The sequence below is a fragment of the Gobio gobio genome, assembly GCF_949357685.1.
Source record: "Gobio gobio genome assembly, chromosome: 5".
In the NCBI taxonomy this organism is placed as follows: Eukaryota; Metazoa; Chordata; class Actinopteri; order Cypriniformes; family Gobionidae; genus Gobio; species Gobio gobio.
This window is the reverse complement of record NC_137101.1, coordinates 4150937-4175936: the sequence shown is the minus strand read 5'-3', so window position 1 is coordinate 4175936 and position 25000 is coordinate 4150937. Positions and strand designations below refer to the sequence as shown.

The 25000-nt window shown below is 35.6% G+C and overlaps 2 protein-coding genes across 4 annotated transcripts in view; both read left to right on the top strand.

Moving 5' to 3' along the window:
* Window positions 1-4310, top strand: part of sypl1 (synaptophysin-like 1) — a 23294-nt gene extending 18984 nt beyond the window's left edge. Inside the window, exons 5-6 of one of the 2 annotated variants that reach the window (XM_079816361.1) lie at window positions 583-661; window positions 1816-4200. In XM_079816361.1, the coding sequence (XP_079672487.1) occupies window positions 583-624 (42 nt within the window). In that variant the 3' untranslated portion in view covers window positions 625-661; window positions 1816-4200. Of the gene's footprint in view, window positions 1-582; window positions 662-1815 lie in introns of both variants that reach the window. The other variant, XM_079816360.1, reaches the window with a different exon arrangement.
* Window positions 4311-10567: 6257 nt separating this feature from the next.
* Window positions 10568-25000, top strand: part of atxn7l1 (ataxin 7-like 1) — a 37342-nt gene continuing 22909 nt past the window's right edge. The window contains exons 1-3 of one of the 2 annotated variants that reach the window (XM_079817036.1): window positions 10568-10685; window positions 11132-11200; window positions 17949-18029. The gene's annotated coding sequence lies outside the window, so the exon portion shown is untranslated. The remainder of the gene's footprint in view (window positions 10686-11131; window positions 11201-17948; window positions 18030-25000) is intronic. The other variant, XM_079817037.1, reaches the window with a different exon arrangement.

Here is a 25000-nt window from a genome sequence, read left to right as displayed (position 1 = left end):
TAACAGTAGTATTTTTTTATTTCGCGGCCGCACACAACCGCTATGAAAAGCGCAAAAGGACGCGCGTCAATTTCGCTTCAAACGCTTGCTTTATATGCGTGTCCATCTCGCTTTGGACGCGCGAATGCATTCAAAGTTCAAGCGTCAAACTAGACGCGGATTTGATGCTCAGTTCACGTTTGGTGTGAACGCAGCATTACTGTTAGTGTTTTGCGTATCTATGGCAACAAGACTTTTATAACGTGAATCCAGGATCGCTGCCGTGAAACACTTAAATGTTTCAGTTTCATTCATATTTGTTTGAATGAACAAAATGTTTTAATGTTGCAACATTGTTTTAATGGTGCTTGCACTTTTTAAATAACCATAACTTGCTCAATTTTCTACAGGTTTTCAAACTGTTTGGTTTGTTATAAACGTCAGAGATGTAGTTATGACACTGCAGTGCATACTTATGAAAAATGATTCATAATTTGTTCAAGCATCCATAATTATAGCCACGTTAATAACGTTTGTAAGAAACCGAACCATTTGTAAATCCGTCAAGATTTCAGCGAGATGAGAGTATTTGTGTTTGTGCAGATCACTCGCCTTACATCAGGCACCACAGAGCCCTGCCTGTGACAAGATGGCCGCCGGTGATGACGTTAGAGACTCCGCCGTAAGACATCTAGCCTTTATTATGTAACCTCACCTAAAGGATTATTAGGAACACCTGTTCAATTTCTCATTAATGCAATTATCTAATCAACCAATCACATGGCAGTTGCTTCAATGCATTTAGGGGTGTGGTCCTGGTCAAGACAATCTCCTGAACTACAAACTGAATATCAGAATGGGAAAGAAAGGTGATTTAAGCAATTTTGAGTGTGGCATGGTTGTTGGTGCCAGACGGGCCGGTCTGAGTATTTCACAATCTGCTCAGTTACTGGGATTTTCACGCACAACCATTACTAGGGTTTACAAAGAATGGTGTGAAAAGGGAAAAACATCCAGTATGCGGCAGTCCTGTGGGCGAAAATGCCTTGTTGATGCTAGAGGTCAGAGGAGAATGGGCCGACTGATTCAAATTGATAGAAGAGCAACTTTGACTGAAATAACCACTCGTTACGAGGTATGCAGCAAAGCATTTGTGAAGCCACAACACGCACAACCTTGAGGCGGATGGGCTACAACAGCAGAAGACCCCACCGGGTACCACTCATCTCCACTACAAATAGGAAAAAGAGGCTACAATTTGCACAAGCTCACCAAAATTGGACAGTTGAAGACTGGAAAAATGTTGCCAGGTCTGATGAGTCTCGATTTCTGTTGAGACATTCAGATGGTAGAGTCAGAATTTGGCGTAAACAGAATGAGAACATGGATCCATCATGCCTTGTTACCACTGTGCAGGCTGGTGGTGGTGGTGTAATGGTGTGGGGGATGTTTTCTTGGCACACTTTAGGCCCCTTAGTGCCAATACTGTGTCAAACACAGTATTAGTATGGTGTTCCTAATAATCCTTTGGGTGAGTGTATATCTATGGTTGGAAGAACCATCATATGTCAGGATGAGGAAAATTCAACTGCAGTAGCGACCGTTCAACCTTAAGAGGGCAGCACTACACTGGTTTTACACCATATATTATAGAATTAAAACACTTTATACCTAATTGTCAAAACATTTACTCAAATCAATGAACAGCACTAATAAAGCCCCAGTCTTGCAGATCATTAACTAATAAAAAAAGTTGGTTTAGGGTTTAGTTACCCTTTAATCATGCTTTTTTAATTCTGTATATTGTAAATAACTAACTACAGACTTCATTTTCAGGTGTTTGGTTACTTGAATCTCCTCATATGGGTTGGGAACGCCTGGTTTGTGTACAAGGAGACGCGCTGGCACTCTCAGAAGGTCAGCGCTCAACAAGCGGCGGGACGGGTTCCGGCTCCAGCACACATCTAAACCCCCCACAGCAGAACCATGCCCACTTTAGCCTTCGTGAAAAATATCACAGTTTATGCTTGCAATTTGTCTGTACGAACTGTTAAATTGCGTATGGTGTTCATGTGATGTTTCTCTCCTGTTATGTTTTATATCTTTCGCCTTTTGGTTTCTTGTGCACTTGAAGAACGTGTCATTTTTTTTAAAAACCTTTACAGTAGGATTTGGTCAGCATGCTTTTTTTTTTTTACTTTGAATGTGTCTTGAATGAACTATGATATTTTACTTTTACGAAGTTTCGCTATTTCGTCAACATTTGCATACATGTTTCAGTGTTAAGGTTCACACCCAGAATGATAACTATAAAGATAATCATAACGATAATTATACCAGCGGACGATATTGTTGTTTATTCTAAGCGCACAATGAGTTTTGTAGCCTTTAAATGCGCGAGGGTGGATTCTGATTGGCTGTCAGTGTTTTTATCGTTCATCAGCTGGATAAAGTGATTTCAATGATATGTCGTTATCATTATAGCTGTGGTGTGGATTCTGCTATTCTATTATTTTTAGAACTATATGTTTATCATTATCAGTCCGTTCTCATCAAGATCGATAACTATAAAGAGAACAATAACGGTATTAGTGTCCATTAGTGTCTGTCGCTTTAAATGCACGAGCTCGTTACAGCAGGATGGATTCCGATTGGCTGTCAGTGTATTTATCGTTCATTAGCTGGATAAAATCGTTATGAAAGTGATTTTATCTGTGTCATTATCGTTTTAGTTGTGGTGTGGACTCTGCTATTCTTTAATATTTAGAACAATTTTGACCAAGATGGATAAAGATAACAATAACGATAACAACATTAGTGTCCACACCAACTCATAATTTCGTTCTGTTTATTCTAAGCGCACAAGCTCGTTACAGCAGGGTGGATTCTGATTGGCTGTCAGTGTTTTTATCGTTCATCAGCTGGATAAAATCGTTCTGAAAGTGATTCCAACAATATATAGTTTATCTGTGTCATTATCGTTTGTTAATTGTGGTGTGGATTCTGCTATTTTTTAATATTTAGAACATTTTTACCAAAATGGATAAAGATAACAATAACGATAACAACATTAGTGTCCACACCAACTCATAATATCTTTCTGTTTATTCTAAGCGCTGCAGTTTTGTCGTCTGTCGCTTTAAATGCGCGAGCTTGTTGCAGCAGGATGGATTCTGATTGGCTGTCAGTGTATTTATTGTTCATCAGCTGGATAAAATCGTTTTGAAAGTGATTCCAACGATATAGTTTCTCTGTGTCGTTATTGTTATAGATGTGGCTTGCTATTTTTTATATTTAGTTTTTTTTTAAAACTATATATTTATCAAAATGGATCCGTTCACACCAAGATCGATAACTATAAAGATAACAATAACGATAACAACATTAGTGTCCACACCAACTCACAATATCGTTCTGTTTATTCTAAGCGCTGCGGGTTTGTCGCCTGGCCCTTTAAATGCGCGAGCTCGTTACAGCAGGATGGATTCTGATTGGCTGTCAGTGTTTTTATCATTCATCAGCTGGATAAAATCGCTCTGAAAATGATTCCAACGATATAGTTTCTGTGTGGTTATTGTTATAGATGTGGCTTGCTATTTTTTTATATTTCGATTTTTTTTTTTAACTATATATTTATCATTAGTGGTACCTTCACACCAAGATCGATGACTATAAAGATAACAATAACAATAACAACATTAGTGTCCACACAAACTCATAATATCGTTCTGTTTATTCTAAGCGCGGTGCAGTTTTGTCGTCTGGCCCTTTAAATGCACGAGCTCGTACAGCAGGATGGATTCTGATTGGTTGTCAGTGTTTTTTTAATCAGCTGAATAAAATCGCTCTGAAAGTGATTCCAACGATATAGTTTCTCTGTAATATCGTTATCATTACAGTTGTGGTGTGAACTCTGCCATTCTTTAATATTGAGAACGATTTTTAGTCAGTATTTTATTCGTTCTCGTCCTTTTTAGAACGATATCTTCATCATTATCTGTCCTGGGCGTGATCGCGCCTTTTCAAAGCGTCATCCCTGTGTGTATTTTTTGCTTTTGAAAATGGCAGTATCATGTTTATTTTGCTTTTATATGGTTATCTATGCATTTTATGCAGTATTACGCATTTCTAATGGTGCTGGAGTCTGGTTCTGGTACACTTCCTGAAGGTTTTTCTGTCTTGTTTATGTTTTTTTTTTTAATAAAACTGACTGTGAAGTGCACTTGGTAGTGTTTGAATAGCAATCTATGCAGGCCTGAAATCTTTTGCTTTGTGCTTGTGGGGAGAAAGGGTGATTTCTTACCCAAATAAATCTGGGTTTCCTTCTCGTATAATAGCTCTTCTGTTTGCTTGCTCGTCCTGTGACTTCCCTGATCACCATTTGTCAAAACAACAAGCACAACATTATCTGGAGCGAAAGCCTCAATATGGTATTTGGTCTGGATGTTTTACAGTGTTAAACAAGTTTTTAATGTCCTACAGGTGTCCTGACTGGACGAGTTTGGCTTGATTATCTCACATATTCATATCTCAGTGAGATAAGTGTTTGTTTTGTGCTGTGGTTGTGTGTATTTGAGCCTGTAGTACAGTAGGATACATAAAATAATCAAATCTAGGCTATTTATTGCAATACACTGCCACCTATTGGCAACGATGAGCCGATTACTTTCGTATAATATAAATTTTTGCATTTATTGGCATTTGTAATAATTAATTTATACATATCGGATCACTAAAAATCTACGCCTTCTATTACCATTAACAACAACACGACTAATTATGTTTTTATGAATGACAATAATTTACAAATATTTTAGTTATAGTATAACAATAACATGTTCAAATATCAATTTATTAATTGATATTGAAGATAATATTAACAATATTATAATTTTTTATCTCCAACATCAACAACATAATGATTATTATTGTCATGAATAATTGTTATTAATATTTCTTTTTTATTTTTATTCATTTAATAATAATAATAATAATAATAATAATAATATTGATTTAATTATATTATTGTTATTATCTTCAACAGCAGCAACAAGTAATGATTATTATTAATAATTACATTCAAGTTTAATTTGAATTTTTATTCATTTAATGAATGTATACAATTAATATTTATTATGTTACATAAACAATAATAATATTTATATAATTCAATTATTATATGCAACACCACCCAATAATAATTATTATTGTTGTAATTGTTGTAATAATTATTGTTATTAATTACATTAATATTACCTTTTTATTAATTTAATGAATGTATACAATTAATATGTATTATGTGTTTTGTAAATAATAATCATATTGATATAATTATATTATTGTTATTATCTTCAACATCAGCAACTAGTAATGATGATTATTATTGTCTTGAATTACTGTTAATAATTACATTAATATTTCATTTTTATTAATTTAATGAATGTATACAATTAATATTTATTATGTTACATAATTCATAATAATATTTATATAATTAAATTATTATTATTATTATTATATGCAGCATCACCAGCTAATAATAATGATTATTATTGTCATGAATTATTGTTATCAATTACATGAATATTACCTTTTTATTTTTATTAATTTAATGAATGTATACAATTAATATTTATTATGTGTTATTTAAATGATATTTATATAATTATATTATTAATTTTATTATTATTTTCAACAGCAACTAGTAACAATAATTATTGTCATGAATTATTGTTATTATTTACATTAATATCTCCTTTTATTCATTTAATGAATGTATACAATTCATATTTATAATGTGTTATGTAAATAAGTAATTCTTGTGAAAATCAATTATTAATACAAATATTATCTTCAACATCAGCAACTAATAATAATAATAATTATTGACATTAATAATTGTTAATAATTGCGTTCATATTTCCTTTTTTATTCATTTATTGAATGTACACAAATAATGTGTATTATATGTTATGTAAATAAGAAAATACAATTAATTTGATTATCAACTATTAATACAACTAGTATTATTGTTGTTATTATTATTAATATATCATTAATAATAATAATATTAATCATAATAACATAATATGACAAAATTCACTAATGTATGGCAAGCCGTTTTGACTTATATCTATTCACATGAACAACAATAAAAATTTTACTAGTAAAAATGTTCATTTTTGATATCAACAGTTGAATTTCCACTAGTGATAAAGTTAATTTCTTATATCATGAATGTGATTGTTACTAAGAAAGCCATTTTAGAGATCTGAAATTATATTAATATCAGGAATTGAGTTTGAATAGCAGCCTATGGTGACATTTCACTAGTGAAAATACCATTACTGAAATCAAGAATTAGCATTATAACTAGTGAAAATTGAATTATTGATATCAAGAATTCATATCCTGTGAATGAATAAACGTCAAAACGGCTTGCCATACTAATGAAAAATAATTATGCACTCTATATCAGTGGTTATCAAATAAGGGTGAGAGAAAGTACTGACATTTAGGAGTAAATCATGAAAATAGGTAATTGTATTTTTTTTAAATATGAAATTAGGACAACACAAAGATGCACTGATTTACCTTTTACTGTTACGCCTAACACTTAAAGGTGCAGTGTGTGAATTGTACCGGCATCTAGTGGTGAGGTTGTGAATTGCGTCCCTTCCGGAGCACATAGTGAAAGCTACGGTGGCCGACACAGGACAAAAATGATGCCATCTGAGACAGCAGAGAGTGACTAGCGCTCTGTAGAGAAGTTTGTCCCTTTAGGGCTACCGTAGAAACATGACGGCACAAAATGGCGACTTTACTGTAAGGAGTCCTGCGTTGTGTGTGGAGATAGAAAAGGCTCATTCTAAGGTAATAAAAACACAACGGTCTTTATACACCACTGAAAACATAGTTATGCATATTATATAATAGATCCTCATAAATAGGGGAGCGCGGGGCACAACCTAACGCTGGGTTTTTTTATTTGATTGATTGATTTTGATTGATTGAGTGTTTTATTTAAACATGTTAAAAAAAAAAGTTTTTTAAATAAGAATAACAGGAAGAGAATATGTATGTACCTAAATCATACATTCCTACATACTTACAATATAATGAAAAATACCAAATAAAAAAGAACATACACTTCTCTATACACACTTCCAAAATTATTATAAAGAATTAAGTACTTCAAATAGAAAAAACTAAACAATTTCCCATGTTCAAAAAGGAGTAGGAAGAAGTTCAAAAAACTTTTCTAGTCCTACCCCACCCATCTCTATTTTTCCATTAATTAACACAAATAGAATCGTTGCTTTACATATTTACATAAACATACACTATATATCTACTTCCAGTGCTTATATTCACATATTACATTCATAACTACAGTACGTATACACATTTCGTTGTTAATTGTAAAGCGCATGTTTTAACCCTTTCCACACATGCCAGAATGACGAAACTTCGTGTATTTACTAGTTGCCATATCAACATTATTTAGAGAAAAAATTGCGCCAAAATTCAAAAATCTCTGGAAGATATCACTGAACATGTATTTATTAAGCATAGCAAAAATACATTTCTTACTTAAGTTTAGTTTTCATCTCTGTTTTGTGTTTATTTAAAATAAGACAAATCCGATATTATTGTAATCTTATATCTGTTATTTAACAGTTGAGATGTTCTTTAATGCTGATCTAACACACGAGCCGCAGTTTAAATCAGATGGGGTGTGTGTGTTAACACTGCGTTACAATGAGCCCCTATTAGAAATATGCCATTATAATTATTAATAAATTATTATGTTTTGAACTATGCTGTATAGCTGTATTTCGTGATGTGTTTGTAGTCAAAATCAAAAATGCTTATATTTTTAATGATTAAAAAAATGCCATTATTTTATTTAAAAAAGTTAATAATTGTATTTTGTTGACAAAATATTTTAGTTTGTCTTGTATATTTTTTTGATTATATCAGGCAACATTTTAAGCTGTTATTTGGTCATGTTACAATGTGCCCCACCTATGGGGCATGTTGTCACATTTCACTTCCATTCTTTCAGAGTAAATCAAGAAAAAAGTATACACTGTATTAATGAAACAAAACCACATAATTGTACTAGACATGTGTGCAATTAATGTGGGAAACAATAAATACTCTGAAGTGGATTTACACAAACCGAGAAACCGTCAAAAAGCGTTAGGTTGTGCCCCGCTCTCCCCTACAATTTGCGTAAAACTACATGAAATGTTTCATATAGTTATATAAACAATTTAATAAATGTTAAATACAGAAATGTTTAATATAATAAAAAAATCATCAGATATCTGTTATTCTGTTTATGTGTGTGTCTGTTTGTGCTTGTGTGTCAGTGTGTTTGTGTGCGTGCATGTGTTTGTTTGTGTCTGTCTGTTTGTGCTTGCGTGTCAGTGTGTAAGTAAGTTTGTGTGTGTGTTTCTGTTTGTGTGTCTGTTTGTGCTTCGTGTCAGTAAGTAAGTTTGTGTGTGTGTTTCTGTTTGTGTGTCTGTTTGTGCTTGCGTGTCAGTGTGTAAGTAAGTTTCTGTGTGTTTGCATTTGTGCGTGTGTCTGTTTGTGTGTGTCAGTGTGTAAGTAAGTTTGTGTGTGTTTGCATTTGTGCGTGTGTCTGTATGTGTGTGTCAGTGTGTAAGTAAGTTTGTGCGTGTGTTTCTGTTTGTGTGTCTGTTTGTGCTTGTGTGTCAGTGTGTTTGTGTGCGTGCATGTGTTTGTTTGTGTCTGTCTGTTTGTGCTTGCGTGTCAGTGTGTAAGTAAGTTTGTGTGTGTGTTTCTGTTTGTGTGTCTGTTTGTGCTTCGTGTCAGTAAGTAAGTTTGTGTGTGTGTTTCTGTTTGTGTGTCTGTTTGTGCTTGCGTGTCAGTGTGTAAGTAAGTTTCTGTGTGTTTGCATTTGTGCGTGTGTCTGTTTGTGTGTGTCAGTGTGTAAGTAAGTTTGTGTGTGTTTGCATTTGTGCGTGTGTCTGTATGTGTGTGTCAGTGTGTAAGTAAGTTTGTGCGTGTGTTTCTGTTTGTGTGTCTGTTTGTGCTTGTGTGTCAGTGTGTTTGTGTGCGTGCATGTGTTTGTTTGTGTCTGTCTGTTTGTGCTTGCGTGTCAGTGTGTAAGTAAGTTTGTGTGTGTGTTTCTGTTTGTGTGTCTGTTTGTGCTTCGTGTCAGTAAGTAAGTTTGTGCGTGTGTTTCTGTTTGTGTGTCTGTTTGTGCTTGCGTGTCAGTGTGTAAGTAAGTTTGTGTGTGTTTGCATTTGTGCGTGTGTCTGTTTGTGTGTGTCAGTGTGTAAGTAAGTTTGTGTGTGTTTGCATTTGTGCGTGTGTCTGTTTGTGTGTGTCAGTGTGTAAGTAAGTTTGTGTGTGTTTGCATTTGTGCGTGTGTCTGTTTGTGTGTGTCAGTGTGTAAGCAAGTTTGTGCGTGTTTCTGTTTGTGCTTGCGTGTTTGTGTGTGTCAGTGTGTAAGTATGTTTGTGTGTGTGGGTTTGCGTCTGTGTGTTTGTGTGCGTGTATATGTCTGTTTGTGCTTGTGTCAGTGTGTTTGTGTGCGTGTATGTGTTTGTGCTTGCGTGTTTGTGTGTGTCAGTGTGTAAGTGTGTGTTTGTGTGCGTGTGTGTATGTGTCTGTTTATGTGTGTGTCTGTTTGTGGGTTTGTGCTTGTGTGTCAGTGTGTAAGTATGTTTGTGTGTGTGTTTGCGATTGTGTGTGTCAGTGTGTAAGTAAGTTTGTGTGTGCGTGTGTTTCTGTTTGTGCTTGCGTGTATGTGTGTAAGTATGTTTGTATGTGTGTTTGCGATTGTGTGTGTCAGTGTGTAAGTAAGTTTGTGTGTGCGTGTTTCTGTTTGTGTGTCTGTTTGTGCTTGCGTGTTTGTGTGTCAGTGTGTTTGTGTGTGTGGGTTTGCGTAGGTGTGTTTGTGTGCGTGTATGTGTCTGTTTGTGTGTCAGTGTGTAAGTAAGTTTGTGTGTGTGTGTGTTTGTGTGTCTGTTTGTGCTTGCGTGTTTGTGTGTCAGTGTGTAAGTATGTTTGTGTGTGCGTGTTTCTGTTTGTGCTTGCGTGTTTGTGTGTAAGTGTGTGTTTGTGTGCGTGTGTGTATGTGTCTGTTTATGTGTGTCTGTTTGTGGGTTTGTGCTTGTGTGTCAGTGTGTAAGTATGTTTGTGTGTGTGTTTGCGATTGTGTGTGTCAGTGTGTAAGTAAGTTTGTGTGTGCGTGTGTTTCTGTTTGTGCTTGCGTGTATGTGTGTAAGTATGTTTGTGTGTGTGGGTTTGCGTGGGTGTGTTTGTGTGCGTGTATGTGTCTGTTTGTGTGTAAGTGTGTGCATGTATGTGTATGTGTCTGTTTATATGTGTGAAAAAATCATCAGATATCTGTTATTCTTATTCAGGTCTCAAATTGGCACCTGCAGCCTCTGGGCTCCTTATCATTTTCAAAATGTCGTTGTGTGTTCAAGGCTTGAAAAATCATTAAAAGGGGATAATCTGGCAAAAAAGTTTGAAATGTGACTGATGTACACACGCTCGACCTTTCACCTTTCCGTCTGCTGAAGCCGAACGCAGCCGAGCCCTGGCCGAGCGCGCGCGAAGGTGGCGTCATATGTTTCTCTCGCTCGCGCGTCTCGCTTTCTGTGAAGGAAGAAGGAAGAGCAATGGCGACGCTCACACTGCACACAGGAGCCACAACACACACTGTAAGTCACACCGCTGCCCTCACACACTTGCTCAACTGCAGTACGACGCTCGATGGTGTCGGGGTTTAGAACGGGAGCGCGCGCGCGTGCGTGCGTGCGTGTCCTCCGTGCAACTGCGCCGCTGCATAAACAACACGCGCGTGCATTCACAGGGTTATGTGTCACGGGTGATTGACAGCTGTCAGACACTTCTGCACTTTACACGTGAATGCATGGGTGTTAGTGGCTCATGAGAAAGAGTGCGTAGAAGTTTGGACACTGTGTGTGTGTGTGTGTTTGTGTGTGTATGTGTTTGTGTGTGTTGCATTACTGGATCAAGACAGCCATCTAGCTTCCAGAATCTGTAACTGTGAGTGTGTGCATGTGTGTGTGAACTGTTTGCATACAGTGTCAGTCTGATGCATGCAGCGATATGGATTTACATATATATGTATGTAAATTTTCAGGTCTTTACTCTGATACTGCTGGGAAGAAGCTCTTGAAGGGTGTAGAGGTGATCAAACTCTGTAAAGCAGGTGAGTTTGTGTGTGTCTGTCTGTTTTTTTGTGTTTGTTTGTGTGTGTGTCTGTTTGTGTGTTTTTGTTGTATTTGTGTGTGTGTGTGTCTGTCTGTTTGTGCTTGCGTGTTTGTGTGTGTCAGTGTGTAAGTAAGTTTGTGTGTGCGTGTGTGTCTGTTTGTGCGTCTGTTTGTGCTTGCGTGTTTGTGTGTGTCAGTGTGTAAGTATGTTTGTGTGTGTGGGTTTGCGTCTGTGTGTTTGTGTGCGTGTATGTGTCTGTTTGTGTATTTGTGCTTGTGTGCGTCTGTTTGTGTGTTTGTGCTTGCGTGTTTGTGTGTCAGTGTGTATGTTTGTGTGCGTGTGTGTGTGTATGTGTCTGTTTATGTGTGTGTCTGTGTGGGTTTGTGCTTGTGTGTCAGTGTGTAAGTATGTTTGTGTGTGTGTGTTTGCGTTTGTGCGTGTGTCTGTTTGTGTGTTTAGTGTTTGTGTGTGTCTGTGTGTCTGTTTGTGCGTCTGTTTGTACTTGCGTGTTTGTGTGTGTCAGTGTGTAAGTATGTTTGTGTGTGTGGGTTTGCGCCTGTGTGTTTGTGTGCGTGTATGTGTCTGTTTGTGTATTTGTGCTTGTGTGTAAGTGTGTTTGTGTGCGTCTGTTTGTGTGTTTGTGCTTGCGTGTTTGTGTGTGTCAGTGTGTATGTTTGTGTACGTGTGTGTGTGTATGTCTGTTTATGTGTGTGTCTGTTTGTGTGTTTGTGCTTGTGTGTCAGTGTGTAAGTATGTTTGTGTGTGTGTTTTGCGTTTGTGCGTGTGTCTGTTTGTGTGTTTTTTGTGTTTGTGTGTGCGTGTGTGTCTGTTTGTGCGTCTGTTTGTGCTTGCATGTTGTGTGTTTCAGTGTGTAAGTATGTTTGTGTGTGTGGGTTTGCGTCTGTGTGTTTGTGTGCGTGTATGTGTCTGTTTATGTGTGTGTCTGTTTGTGTGTTTGTGCTTGTGTGTAAGTGTGTTTGTGTGCGTCTGTTTGTGTGTCTGTTTGTGCTTGCGTGTTTGTGTGTGTCAGTGTGTAAGTATGTTTGTGTGTGTGGGTTTGCGTCTGTGTGTTTGTGTGCGTGTATGTGTCTGTTTATGTGTGTGTCTGTTTGTGTGTTTGTGCTTGTGTGTAAGTGTGTTTGTGTGCGTCTGTTTGTGTGTTTGTGCTTGCGTGTGTCTGTGTATGTTTGTGTGTGTGTATGTGTCTGTTTATGTGTGTGTCTGTTTGTGCTTGTGTGTCAGTGTGTAAGTATGTTTGTGTGTGTGTTTGCATTTGTGTGTGTGTGTCTGTTTGTGTGTGTAAGTATGTTTGTGTGTGTGGGTTTGCGTCTGTGTGTTTGTGCTTGTGTGTCAGTGTGTAAGTATGTTTGTTTGTGTGTGTCTGTTTGTGTGTTTGTGCTTGTATGTTTGTGTGTGTTTGTGCTTGTATGTTTGTGTGTGTTTGTGCTGGCGTGTTTGTGTGTGTTTGTGCTGGCGTGTTTGTGTGTGTTTGTGCTTGTATGTTTGTGCTGGCGTGTTTGTGTGTGTCTGTTTGTGTGTTTGTGCTTGTATGTTTGTGTGTGTTTGTGCTTGTATGTTTGTGTGTGTTTGTGCTGGCGTGTTTGTGTGTGTTTGTGCTGGCGTGTTTGTGTGTGTTTGTGCTTGTATGTTTGTGCTGGCGTGTTTGTGTGTGTTTGTGCTGGCGGGTTGGTGTGTGCTTGTGTGTGTTTGTGTGTGCGTGGTTTGTGTGTGTGTGTGTGTGTGTGTGTGTGTGTGTGTGTGTTGGTCATGTTGGTTTCCTCTCGTGTCATCATGTTATTGTTGCATTCGCTGTTTGCACCTACAATAGCTTTTCAGTAATGTCACCACATCAAAATGTCATCAGTTGTTACAGCTTACAAACACAAAAATATTATTATTATTATTATTATTATTATTATTATTATTATTATTATTATTATTATTATTTCATATCACAGTGAATTATTAATAGCAAACAACTTCAAGTATGTTTTATTTAAGAAAGCTTTTTGTGTAACTGCTTACTTGAGTACTTTAAAGAGCACTTTATTTATTATTATTATTATTATTATTATTATATATTTTTAATAAATAACAGTAATATTTTTAAACTTATTTATTAAATATTGACATTGAGATATAGTAGACAAATATAATAGTTTTTATTTTATTGGAATGTAAAAGAACCAGCACTTCAGTGCCAAGTTGGTGCTAAAATAATAATAATAACAAAAAATGTTACTACTATTATTTTTTAATATTTTTAGAACCGACTTGATACAGAAGTGCTGGAGTAACAATGGAGTAAATAAGCCATTAACAAGAACATTAGTAACTAAAACACATTTCATAAAGTAAGGCAGCGAAACTGAAGTGTTAAAGTCTTTTCTTCTCTATTGTGACGTATATGAGAGTGAAACTGCTTTGCAAACAAGAACAAATGTAGGGGCGGGGCTTGATTTAGCCTGTGGGGGTTTGATTGGATGGTCGTGGTTTGCTATTGGCTGACCTCATGTGAGTGACAGGTTGCCCCGCCCACATCATCAGAGAAGAGATGAGCTGCAAGAGGGAGGGGAAGTTATTCTGATTCAAGATTATGAGGAACATAAATAAAAACATGCTCGGGTAAATAATGAATTCCGCTTTAAAGGCAGGATATAGTACTTACTGCGCACTATTTTGTAACAATACACTAGTATTACATTCAGAACGTAATATGTCATTTAAGTGTCTGGCCACAACAAACAGCAGGCGTTAATGCAGTTCAGATGTGCTCTGTGTGTGTGTGTGTGTGTGTGTGTGTGTGTGTGTACTAGAGGAAGTGTGTGATGATTCTGCATGGATGGGGGAAGAAAGCTCAGCGAACATGACAAGCTCCTCTGAACACTTACATCACAGTTCTCCGCTGATCATGAGCTCAAATGCATCACTAACATCCAATCTCATTGGTCGTCCTGCTTTCAAACACAAGCTGACCGACGTATCACTGTGCTTTAAATTCAATTTAAACTTTGTTGTGAATGTGAAATAATTAGTGTCACGATCAAATGTGTCCTGAGTTTGTGTTTGGGCTCTACTAGAGCAGGTTTTCCTGCTTGAGTGTTGATTATTTTCCTCATATTCTCCATTGTTGCGGCTCCTCTTTTCTCAGTCTGTCAGTAACGCTCTGTTTACTTCCTGTCTCTGTGAAGCCCCGCCTTCTGAGAAGCAGACTGTGCTCTGATTGGTCGGCTGGAGCAGTGTGTTGTTATTGGTCAAGCGCTTCCAGCGTGTTTGGGAAATGTCCCGCCCCTTACCATAACGGCCAGTACTAGCTAACTCAACCAGGCCCCGCCCCTTTATTCTGCGTATTAATTATTTAAATGAGGAATATTGTGACTTGCGTGTTCTAACATGTTGTTAGTAAGAATCAACTTGTTGCTAAAAAGGATTAGCATTTTGCTAGCATGTTCTTTGATTAATGCATGTTGTTAACACAATTTAGCATTTATTAGCATTTTAACATGAATTATCATGATTTTAGCCTGATTAACGTCAATAGCCTGATCAACATTAATATAATGTTGCTAGCATGATTTAGCATGTTTGCTAGCATGATTTAACACACTTTGCCAACATGAATTAGCATGTTGTAACACATTGAAAACATGATTTTGCCTTTTGCTAGCATTATTTAACATGTTACTAACATGTTTTAACATGACTTAACATGAATTAGCAAGAATTAACATTTTGCTAACATGTTTTAGCGTTTTGTTAGCATTTTACTAGCATGAATTAGCATGTTGATAAATTTTTTTTAACATTTTGATAGAATGTTTGAAGTATTTGCATGTTGTTTGCATGGATTTAGCATAACCATTTTTCTAATATGAATTAGCATTTTACCATTTTGCTAACATTATTTAGCACTTTGCTAGCATGAATTTTCATGTCGTTACCATGAATTAGCATGTTGTTAACATTAATTAGCATGTTGTTAGCATTAATTAGCATGTTTTGTTATCATGTTATCATGCTACTGTGAATTGCCATTTTGTTATCGTGAATTAGCATGTTGTTACCGTGAATTAGCATGTTGCTTCCGGGAATTGGCATTTTGTTAAAGTGAATTAGCATGTTGCTATCGTGAACTAGCATGTTGTTACTGTGAATAGCATGTTGTTACCGTGAACTAACATGTTGCTACTGTGAATTAGCATTGTTGTTACCATGAATTAGCATTGTTGTTATCGTGAATTAGCATGTTGTTACCGTGAACTAACATGTTGTTACCGTGAACAAACATGTTGCTACTGTAAATAAGCATTGTTGTTATCGTGAATTAGCATGTTGCTACCGTGAACTAACATGTTGCTACCGTGAACTAACATGTTGCACTGTGATTTAGCATTGTTGTTACCGTGAATTAGCATTGTTGTTATCGTGAATTAGCATGCTGCTACCGTGAACTAACATGTTGTTACCGTGAATTAGCATTGTTGTTACCGTGAATTAGCATTGTTGTTATCGTGAATTAGCATGTTGTTACCGTGAACTAACATATTGCTACCGTGAACTAACATGTTGTTACCGTGAATTAGCATGTTGTTACCGTGAACTAACATATTGCTACCGTGAACTAACATGTTGTTACCGTGAATTAGCATTGTTGTTATCGTCAATTAGCATGTTGCTACCGTGAACTAACATGTTGCTACCGTGAACTAACATGTTGCTATCGTGAATTAGCATGTTGTTACCGTGAACTAACATGTTGCTACCGTGAACTAACATGTTGTTACTGTGAACTAACATGTTGCTACCGTGAACTAACATGTTGCTACCGTGAACTAACATGTTGTTATCGTGAACTAACATGTTGTTACCGTGAACTAACATGTTGCTACCGTGAACTAACATGTTGTTATCGTGAACTAACATGTTGTTACCGTGAACTAACATGTTGTTACCGTGAACTAACATGTTGCTACCGTGAACTAACATGTTGCTACCTTGAACTAACATGTTGTTATCGTGAACTAACATGTTGTTACCGTGAACTAACATGTTGCTACCGTGAACTAACATGTTGCTACCGTGAACTAACATGTTGCTACCTTGAACTAACATGTTGTTATCGTGAACTAGCATGTTGTTACTGTGAACTAACATGTTGCTACTGTGAACTAACATGTTGTTACCGTGAACTAACATGTTGTTACCGTGAACTAACATGTTGCTACCGTGAACTAACATGTTGCTACCTTGAACTAACATGTTGTTATCGTGAACTAGCATGTTGTTACTGTGAACTAACATGTTGCTACCGTGAACTAACATGTTGTTACCGTGAACTAACATGTTGCTACCGTGAACTAACATGTTGTTATCGTGAACTAACATGTTGTTACCGTGAACTAACATGTTGCTACCTTGAACTAACATGTTGTTATCGTGAACTAACATGTTGTTACCGTGAACTAACATGTTGCTACCGTGAACTAACATGTTGCTACCTTGAACTAACATGTTGCTACCGTGAACTAACATGTTGCTACCGTGAACTAACATGTTGTTATCGTGAACTAGCATGTTGTTACTGTGAACTAACATGTTGTTATCGTGAACTAGCATGTTGTTACCGTGAACTAACATGTTGTTATCGTGAACTAGCATGTTGTTACTGTGAACTAACATGTTGCTACCGTGAACTAACATGTTGCTACCGTGAACTAACATGTTGCTACCTTGAACTAACATGTTGCTACCGTGAACTAACATGTTGCTACCTTGAACTAACATGTTGCTACCGTGAACTAACATGTTGCTACCGTGAACTAACATGTTGTTACCGTGAAATAACATGTTGCTACCATGAACTAACATGTTGCTATCGTGAACTAACATGTTGCTACCGTGAACTAACCATGAATTAGCATTCTTGTTACCATGAATTAGCATTGTTGTTACTATGAATTAGCATTGTTGTTACCATGAATTAGCATTGTTGCTACCGTGAATCAGCATTGTTGTTACCATGAATCAGCATTGTTGTTACCATGAATTAGCATTGTTGTTACCATGAATTAGCATTCTTGTTACCATGAATTAGCATTCTTGTTACCATGAATTAGCATGTTGGTTACATGAACTAACATATTGTTGCTGTGAATTAGCATGTTGCTAGTTGATATAGATAGATAGACTTATTTTTTCCATCTGAGTTATACGAGGTATCATGTCAGCTCTGGCCCTCATTGGCAGCCTCAGTTAATAATTTAGTGGGTCAGACATGCACCCAAAATAATTTTCATATCGCTCGCGGCCGTAAAATGATTATTCGGTTAATTTAAGAGAGTGATTGGGTGCATTTCTGGCCCTAAGCTTCATGTTTGCTTGCTGAGAAAAGGATGAGTGTGTGTGTGTGTGTGTGTGTGTGTGTGTTACACCACAGGATCTTCTCAAATACACTAGAAAGGGACAAACATGCCATGATTCAGTCAAACTTTGAATCAGATGTGATGAATGAGTCTCTCTCTCTCTCTCTCTCTCTCTCTCTCTCTCTCTCTCTCTCTCTCTCTCTCTCTCTCTCTCTCTCTCTCTCTCTCTCTCTCTCTCTCTCTCTCTCTCTCTCTCTCTCTCTCTCTCTCTCTCTCTCTCTCTCTCTCTCTCTCTCTCTCTCTCTCTCTCTCTCTCTCTCTCTCTCTCTCTCTCTCTCTCTCTCTCTCTCTCTCTCTCTCTCTCTCTCTCTCTCTGGGCTGTAGATATGCTTGTGGATTTCAAACCCGTCGTTCGCCATGTCTGCAGAAAAGTCGCTAAGCCTCAGGACGTCCTGACTCATTACGGTAAGTGACGCGCTGACAGTCGAGCTTTGGACTGTAATGACACAGAGGAGTTTAATGCTGTCGTTTTCTTGACGTAAGAGCAGGGAAGTGTGTGTGTGTTCATGTGTTTATTATGTGTTTCGAGTGATCTGGGATGTCCCGTCAGCGGCTGTTTCGGGTTCATTCATCTCAAACTAATTATTTGTTCATTTATAGAGAATCTACTAGATTTTAGAGTTTTTGTGCTGATGATTAATTGTCATACAAATAATTAGGGATGGGCAATGAAATGTTATAATACGTTATCTATATTTATCACAATATTAATTTATGAATAATATTTTTTAAGACCTTGAGAATGAGTCTAACGGTGTAATAATAATAATTCTGTTTGTTCATGTCACTTACAGCGTAAGACTAATCTTTGTTTTTTTTTAACTTAAAATCATATATAATAATTAAAAATAATAATAGTTATAATTAAATGGACCCATATGATTTACTTTAATGCTGTGAAAATGTATTTATAATATAATATAATATACAATTTTATAATATAATATAATTTAATAAAATATGCAATTTTATAATATAATATAATATAATATTTTATAATTTAATATAATATAATATACAATTTTATAATATAATATAATTTAATATAATATAATATTTTATCATATAATATAATGTAATATTTTATAATATAATTTAATATAATATAATATTTAATAATATAATTTAATATAATATAATATAATATCATTTTATAATGTTATATAATATTTTATAATATAATAATAATAATAATAATAATAATAATAATAATAATAATAATAAAATAATATAATTAAATGGACCCATATGATTTACTTCAATGCTGTGAAAATGTATAATATTAATATAATATTTTATAATATAATATAATATAATATAATATAATATACAATTTTATAATATAATATGATGTAATATTTTATAATAATATTTTATAATATAATATAATAATAATAATAATAATAATAATAATAATAATAATAATAATAATAATAATAAAATAATATAATTAAATGGACCCATATGATTTACTTCAATGCTGTGAAAATTTATAATATTAATATAATATTTTATAATATAATATAATATAATTTAATATAATATAATATACAATTTTATAATATAATATAATGTAATATTTTATAATAATATTTTATAATATAACAATAATAATAAAAATAATTATAATAATAAAAAATAATTATAATTAAATGGACCCATTTGATTTACTTTAATTCTGTGAAAATTGATTTATAATATAATATAATATAACATAATATTATAATATAATATACAATTTAATAATATAATATAATATTTTATAATATAATGTAATATTTTATAATATAATATAATATTTTATAATATAATTTTTTTATATAATATAATTTTTTTATATAATATAATATTTTATAATATAATATAATGTAATATTTTATAATAATATTTTATAATATAATAATAATAATAATAATAATAATAATAATAATAATAATAATAATAATAATAATTAAATGGACCCATTTGATTTACTTTAATGCTGTGAAAATTGATTTATAATATAATATAATATAATATAATATAATATAATATAATATAATATAATATAATATAATATAATATAATATAATATAATATACAATTTAATAATATAATATAATATTTTATAATATAATATAATTTAATATAATTATTTGGCAAAAATGTATTGAAATTTAAACTGCACAATTATCTTGGTTATCTCAAATAGTTGTGATTATATCAATGAACAGCGATTCTATAATGAATGAGCTGCGACAGGCCTGCTGATATGAATGATCATGATGTGTCTTCAGCCTTGAGTATGAGCAGGAACAGTAGTTATATTTGTCTTTAGCAGACACTCTTCATTCAACTAAACCCTTCATTCTGTGGCTAGAGCTAAATATACAGATGATGGTCTAAAGTCACCTGTGAGTGTCTGCTGTAACACAACAGTCATTTGCTGTTTTCATTATTCTACTCGTAACCCTCAGTCTCACACCTCAGGCGTCATCAAGAAACCCGCAAGAGAAACGGACTCGTCTAACAGTTTTCTGATTGCTTCGCTAAGTCATTGAGTTATGAGCCATAAATCAAATCAAACTATGAGATGCATTGCTGCTTTTGATCAAAAATGAATTGTAATGTTTTTAAAATAAGTCTCTTCTGTTCACCAAGGCTGCATTTATTCGATCAAAAATACAGTAAAAATAGTGAAATATTATTACAATCTAAAATAGATGTTTTCTATGTGAAATATATAGTGAAGTGTATTTTATTCCTGTGATTAAAAGCTGAATTTATCATCATTACTCCAGTCTTCAGTGTCACTTCAGAAAATAAGATGATGATTTGCTGCTCTAAAAACATTTATGATTATTATCATAATTTTGGAAATATTCCTATTTGGTAACTTAACCAGAATTTACAGGCATTTATGGGAATTAATTGGAAATGTATATAAGGTGTATCTATACAAACATAAATATTATCATTTTGTTTGGTCATAAGCGGACATGTTAGGTGTTTTTTGCATATTGATATATTTCCCAATTAATTACTTGTGATTTAGTAAATATGTCAAATACATATATTTTTATTGAAGCAATTGTTACGCATGTGTTATTTATTTCAGTGTCACATGATCCATTGCAAATTCCCAGTTTATTCCTATTCCCATATATTCCCGTTAATTCCCGTGGAAAGCTTCCAGCCTTGAAAATTCCAGCAATTTTGCAACCCTATTTGTAAAACTGTATTGAGCTGTGTATGAGTGAATTAAATGTTATAAATATATACAATATATACACACAAAACATTAAAACATCAGATCCCAAGCTTTGTGTATAAAAATATATTCATAAACAGTTTGAAAGTGTAGCGATACTGACGTGATTATGTCATTTGCATTGTTTTTTTGAGCAATTTCTGTTTCCATGGTAACAGTGACTCGTCTGATTGGTGTAATTTCTGTTGGCATGGTAACAGTGACTCGTCTGATTGGTGTAATTTCTGTTTCCATGGTAACAGTGACTCGTCTGATTGGTGTAATTTCTGTTTCCATGGTAACAGTGACTCGTCTGATTGGTGTAATTTGGTGTAATTTCTGTTTCCATGGTAACAGTGACTCGTCTGATTGGTGTAATTTGGTGTAATTTCTGTTTCCATGGTAACAGTCACTCGTCTGATTGGTGTAATTTCTGTTGGCATGGTAACAGTGACTCGTCTGATTGGTGTAATTTCTGTTTCCATGGTAACAGTGACTCGTCTGATTGGTGTAATTTCTGTTTCCATGGTAACAGTGACTCGTCTGATTGGTGTAATTTGGTGTAATTTCTGTTTCCATGGTAACAGTGACTCGTCTGATTGGTGTAATTTGGTGTAATTTCTGTTTCCATGGTAACAGTGACTCGTCTGATTGGTGTAATTTGGTGTAATTTCTGTTTCCATGGTAACAGTGACTTGTCTGATTGGTGTAATTTGGTGTAATTTCTGTTTCCATGGTAACAGTCACTCGTCTGATTGGTGTAATTTGGTGTAATTTCTGTTTCCATGGCAACAGTCACTCGTCTGATTGGTGTAATTTCTGTTGGCATGGTAACAGTGACTCGTCTGATTTGTGTAATTTGGTGTAATTTCTGTTTCCATGGTAACAGTGACTCGTCTGATTGGTGGATTTGGTGTAATTTCTGTTTGCATGGTAACAGTCACTCGTCTGATTGGTGTAATTTCTGTTTCCATGGTAACAGTGACTCGTCTGATTGGTGTAATTTGGTGTAATTTCTGTTTCCATGGTAAAAGTGACTCGTCTGATTGGTGGATTTGGTGTAATTTCTGTTTCCATGGTAACAGTGACTCGTCTGATTGGTGGATTTGGTGTAATTTCTGTTTCCATGGTAACAGTCACTCGTCTGATTTGGTGTAATTTCTGTTTCCATGGTAACAGTGACTCGTCTGATTGGTGTCATTTGGTGTAATTTCTGTTTCCATGGTAACAGTGACTCGTCTGATTGGTGTAATTTGGTGTAATTTCTGTTTCCATGGTAACAGTCACTCGTCTGATTTGGTGTAATTTCTGTTTCCATGGTAACAGTGACTCGTCTGATTGGTGTAATTTCTGTTTTCCATGGTAACAGTGACTCGTCTGATTGGTGGATTTGGTGTAATTTCTGTTTCCATGGTAACAGTGACTCGTCTGATTGGTGGATTTGGTGTATTTTCTGTTTCCATGGTAACAGTGACTTGTCTGATTGTTGGATTTGGTGTAGTTTCAGTTTCCATGGTAACAGTGATGCGTGCAATTTGGTGTAATTTTTGTTTCCATGGTAACAGTGACTTGTCTGATTGGTGTAATTCCTGTTTCCATGGTAATAGTGACTCGTCTGATTGGTGTAATTTCTGTTTCCATTGTAACAGTGACTCATCTGATTGGTGGATCTCTTGTCAGGATTATGGGTAGTGTAGTTTTTCCGTACAGAATTAGACTGTTGAATACATTTCTTTTTTTTTTTTATTCAAACTTGCACTCAAGCTCACTTGTGTATATAATTACGCCCTCAGAGCTCATTGTAGATCTGTCTTGAGAAGTTTATAGTTACAAATCAGAGTCCGAGAAAAGGAATGGGTCTTTTTTTTTGTGGGTGAACCTCTTGCTGGGAGGAAACTAAATGATGTACAGTAGATTTATCCCGGTGTTTGTGGCTTTTAAAATGAGTTTGTATTGTATCGTTGTGCTATACACCTTTTATATGGGAATGCTATAAAAACAAAGCAGGTCTTTCTCCTTTCAAAAAGCATCCTGTCCCGGGGCAGAAACTGTCTCGGCGTGTTTACTTTCGCTTTAGCCTCGTCTCAGTCTTTGGTTCTGTGCCCAGACCTCGTGCGCTCGTGGACCGGAGAGGCGTCCTGCGCGGCGGGAGGCGATGGTAACGCACGCTTGTTTCGCCCCTTTCCGGTGGTGGTTTCATAACTGCGTTTTTTTTCTCATCCCCCCTTCCGAGGCCGGCAGCTGCGAGGGTTCAGCGCAGGGGTCAACGGCTCACAGCTATTCAACTCGAAACGCGCGGCCCAGAAAGAGAGGGAGGGCGGGACGCCTCTAGCCTCACAGGAGGCGTGCTTTTCTCTCCTGTTTTTCTCTGCTTCTCTTTCGCTTTCTGTTTTTTTTCTTCCATCCCCTCAAGCTGGGTAAGTGCTTCTCCCCGACCAACATGTGTGTGTGTGTGTGTGTGTGTGTGTGTGTGTGTGTTATTCACAGCTTCTGATCACCTCACGTGTTTGCTTAGCTTTCGGTTTACACGTCGTTTTGTTTGTGAGCTTTACGGCGGGACGAGGGCTAGTGGTCAACAGTTCAACGCGGTCACTGACCGGATGTAAACAGATGCAGCTCAGCTGGTGCCTGTGGCTTCCTGTGGCCTGTCAGACCACACATACACACACACACACACACACACACACACACACACGCACGCGCGCGCGCGGGTGGATGTCACTGCCACACAACTTCTACCTTATTTAATACTTTTAAAAATGCATTTCATGCCAAGACGATGTTTCTAACTGACATTTTACCTTGAGTGCAGTTATCAGATTTGTTGCAACTTGTTTAGTTTTGACTAATGATTTTTATTTGGCAGATGATAAACGAATCCCATAGACTTTCATTGGAGGAGGGACCTGAGTCTTGTTTTGACTTGAACCAGAAAAGCCTGGGACACACCAAGCCGATGTCAAAGAACTAATGGCGACTGTGTTTTCGTCTCTTGTCGACTGCGCCTCGGCTAAAAAGCTGCGCTTGAACACACCAAAAGGACTAAAGGCGACATGTTGTGTTGCCTGCGTGTAAGGAAATATGTTTATTTCAGCAGGTATCAATAGTCTATTTTCATCTATTCCTAGAAACGGAATCTAGGACAGCAGATATACAAATCGTAAACAAAGCAGTGCTTGCTTACTAGGCTTGCTGTGATAGTTAGTGTTATCGGTGGTCATACACAACACCGGATACATCTATTGACCGTTCGCAAAGACCCGCCCCATTTAGTTACTGTTGCTATGTCCGACAAGCCGCACTCTCACACCACACACACACACACATTCTCGCGCAGTGAAAAACACATTGCAAAGCAAAGAGGAAAAATGAATGATTCAATGACTCACTCAAAATCCTTCACTGGTTTCATTACAAGATGAATCAGTGTTTTTTGAACGAATCTCTTGAATGAATGATTCAATGACCAATACATTTTTAACAGTCACTTGTCGCCACCTACTGGTGTAACAATGGAATTGATACAATTTGAATTACCATGTTACTTTCAAACAGTGTTTATCTAAACTATAAACTTTTATCCCAGTACTTCTGTGATTTTAATGTGAATGATTGCATCACAGAAATAATGATACCGTATGGTTGAAAAGGCTGTTTGTGAAGCTGTTTCATGACAACGGCTCTCTCCAGATCTGAATGATCGCTGTGATTTTAATTTTTTTTTGGTTTAAAGGTGCACTATGTAACATATTTTCAGTAAAATATCCAAAAACCACTAGGCCAGTGTTATATATTTTGTTCAGTCGAGTACTTACAATATCCCAAATGTTTCCAACTATTTGTAAATCGTGAGAAATTGCTATGAAAAAAATTGTGTGTTGCGTTCATCTTATTAACAATCGCTCCAGCGGTTCCTCAGCTCCACAACACTCGGTCCAGCTCTGCTTCATACTACAGTGACATTAATAATTAGTGATGCACCGAAATGAAAATTTTGGGCCGAAACCGAAAATTTTGGATGCACTTGGCCGAAAACCGAAACTGAAGCCGAAAATGGCTTCTTTTAAAAACGTATACTATCAAACCTGTTGTTGAAAAGTTCTTTGGCACCGCACCCCCTCTTGAGATTTTTGCAGAAAAAATGTTA